The sequence below is a fragment of the Penaeus monodon genome, chromosome 24 (genome assembly GCF_015228065.2).
Source record: "Penaeus monodon isolate SGIC_2016 chromosome 24, NSTDA_Pmon_1, whole genome shotgun sequence".
Classification (NCBI taxonomy): domain Eukaryota; kingdom Metazoa; phylum Arthropoda; class Malacostraca; order Decapoda; family Penaeidae; genus Penaeus; species Penaeus monodon.
Window position 1 is genome coordinate 6459889 of NC_051409.1, and position 795 is coordinate 6460683.

Consider the following 795-nt stretch of genomic DNA (forward strand, 5'->3'; position numbering starts at 1 on the left):
AAATGAATTATATATGATTTTGTATGCAAAACTGTCACTGTGCATTTCAGGCCAGCTCCCAGCTCCTCATTGAGTCGCTGAATGAAGTAACGGGCATCGCTGAAAGAGTACGTTTGAGATCGGAGAGCATGTTAAGCTGCCTTGACTTACACATATCCGTCCATGAAAACATCAACAAATAGTGGAGAATTTCCCTTTCTTCACAGATTGCATGATGTTGCCTTTCTATTTGTGGAACATAATGTTAAAAAAATATATATTTTTTATCATTCCTTTTGTAGCTTCTTGGGCTATAAGCTCTTTAAGATTCTGGAGATGTGGAGCCAATTTAACTGAGGTTTGGATTTTTTTTTGTTGTGTCAAAAGGACTTCCAAATAGAATATTAAAGCTGGCAAGAGATAATTTGTATAGTAATCTCATTTTATGATTTTCTTTGATGAGAGATCTTATGAAGAGGAAGATTTTGGTAAAATGCAGATCTGGTAGAATTATGCATCTGATATAACTATGCTTTTTTCTATATATAGATATTACGTTGTCTCATACCAGTTGTTTTTACAGTACCTGTCTTTTGTTTGTCTCATAGATGTGTAAGACTATTTCACATTGTTTTAGCAGATTGCTTAGAATGGTGAAATGCTGTGAAAAAAAATACTGAAATTGTTGAAGATTATGAAAAAGATGTAAAGTGAAAAAAAAAAAATATAGTAAACTTAGTGCATTTTCCCGATAACCAAAGGCACTCGTACAAATCCTGTCAGCACAGTATTTTAGAATGTAGGATATAGGATGAA

The 795-nt window shown here is 33.2% G+C and overlaps 1 protein-coding gene across 1 annotated transcript in view; it reads left to right on the top strand.

Moving 5' to 3' along the window:
* Positions 1-789, top strand: part of LOC119588514 — a gene marked incomplete at its 5' end in the record, with an annotated part of 9618 nt that extends 8829 nt beyond the window's left edge. The window contains 1 exon segment of the mRNA XM_037937158.1: positions 51-789. Coding sequence (XP_037793086.1) covers positions 51-182 — 132 coding nt within the window.
* Between the last annotated feature and the right edge of the window lie 6 nt (positions 790-795).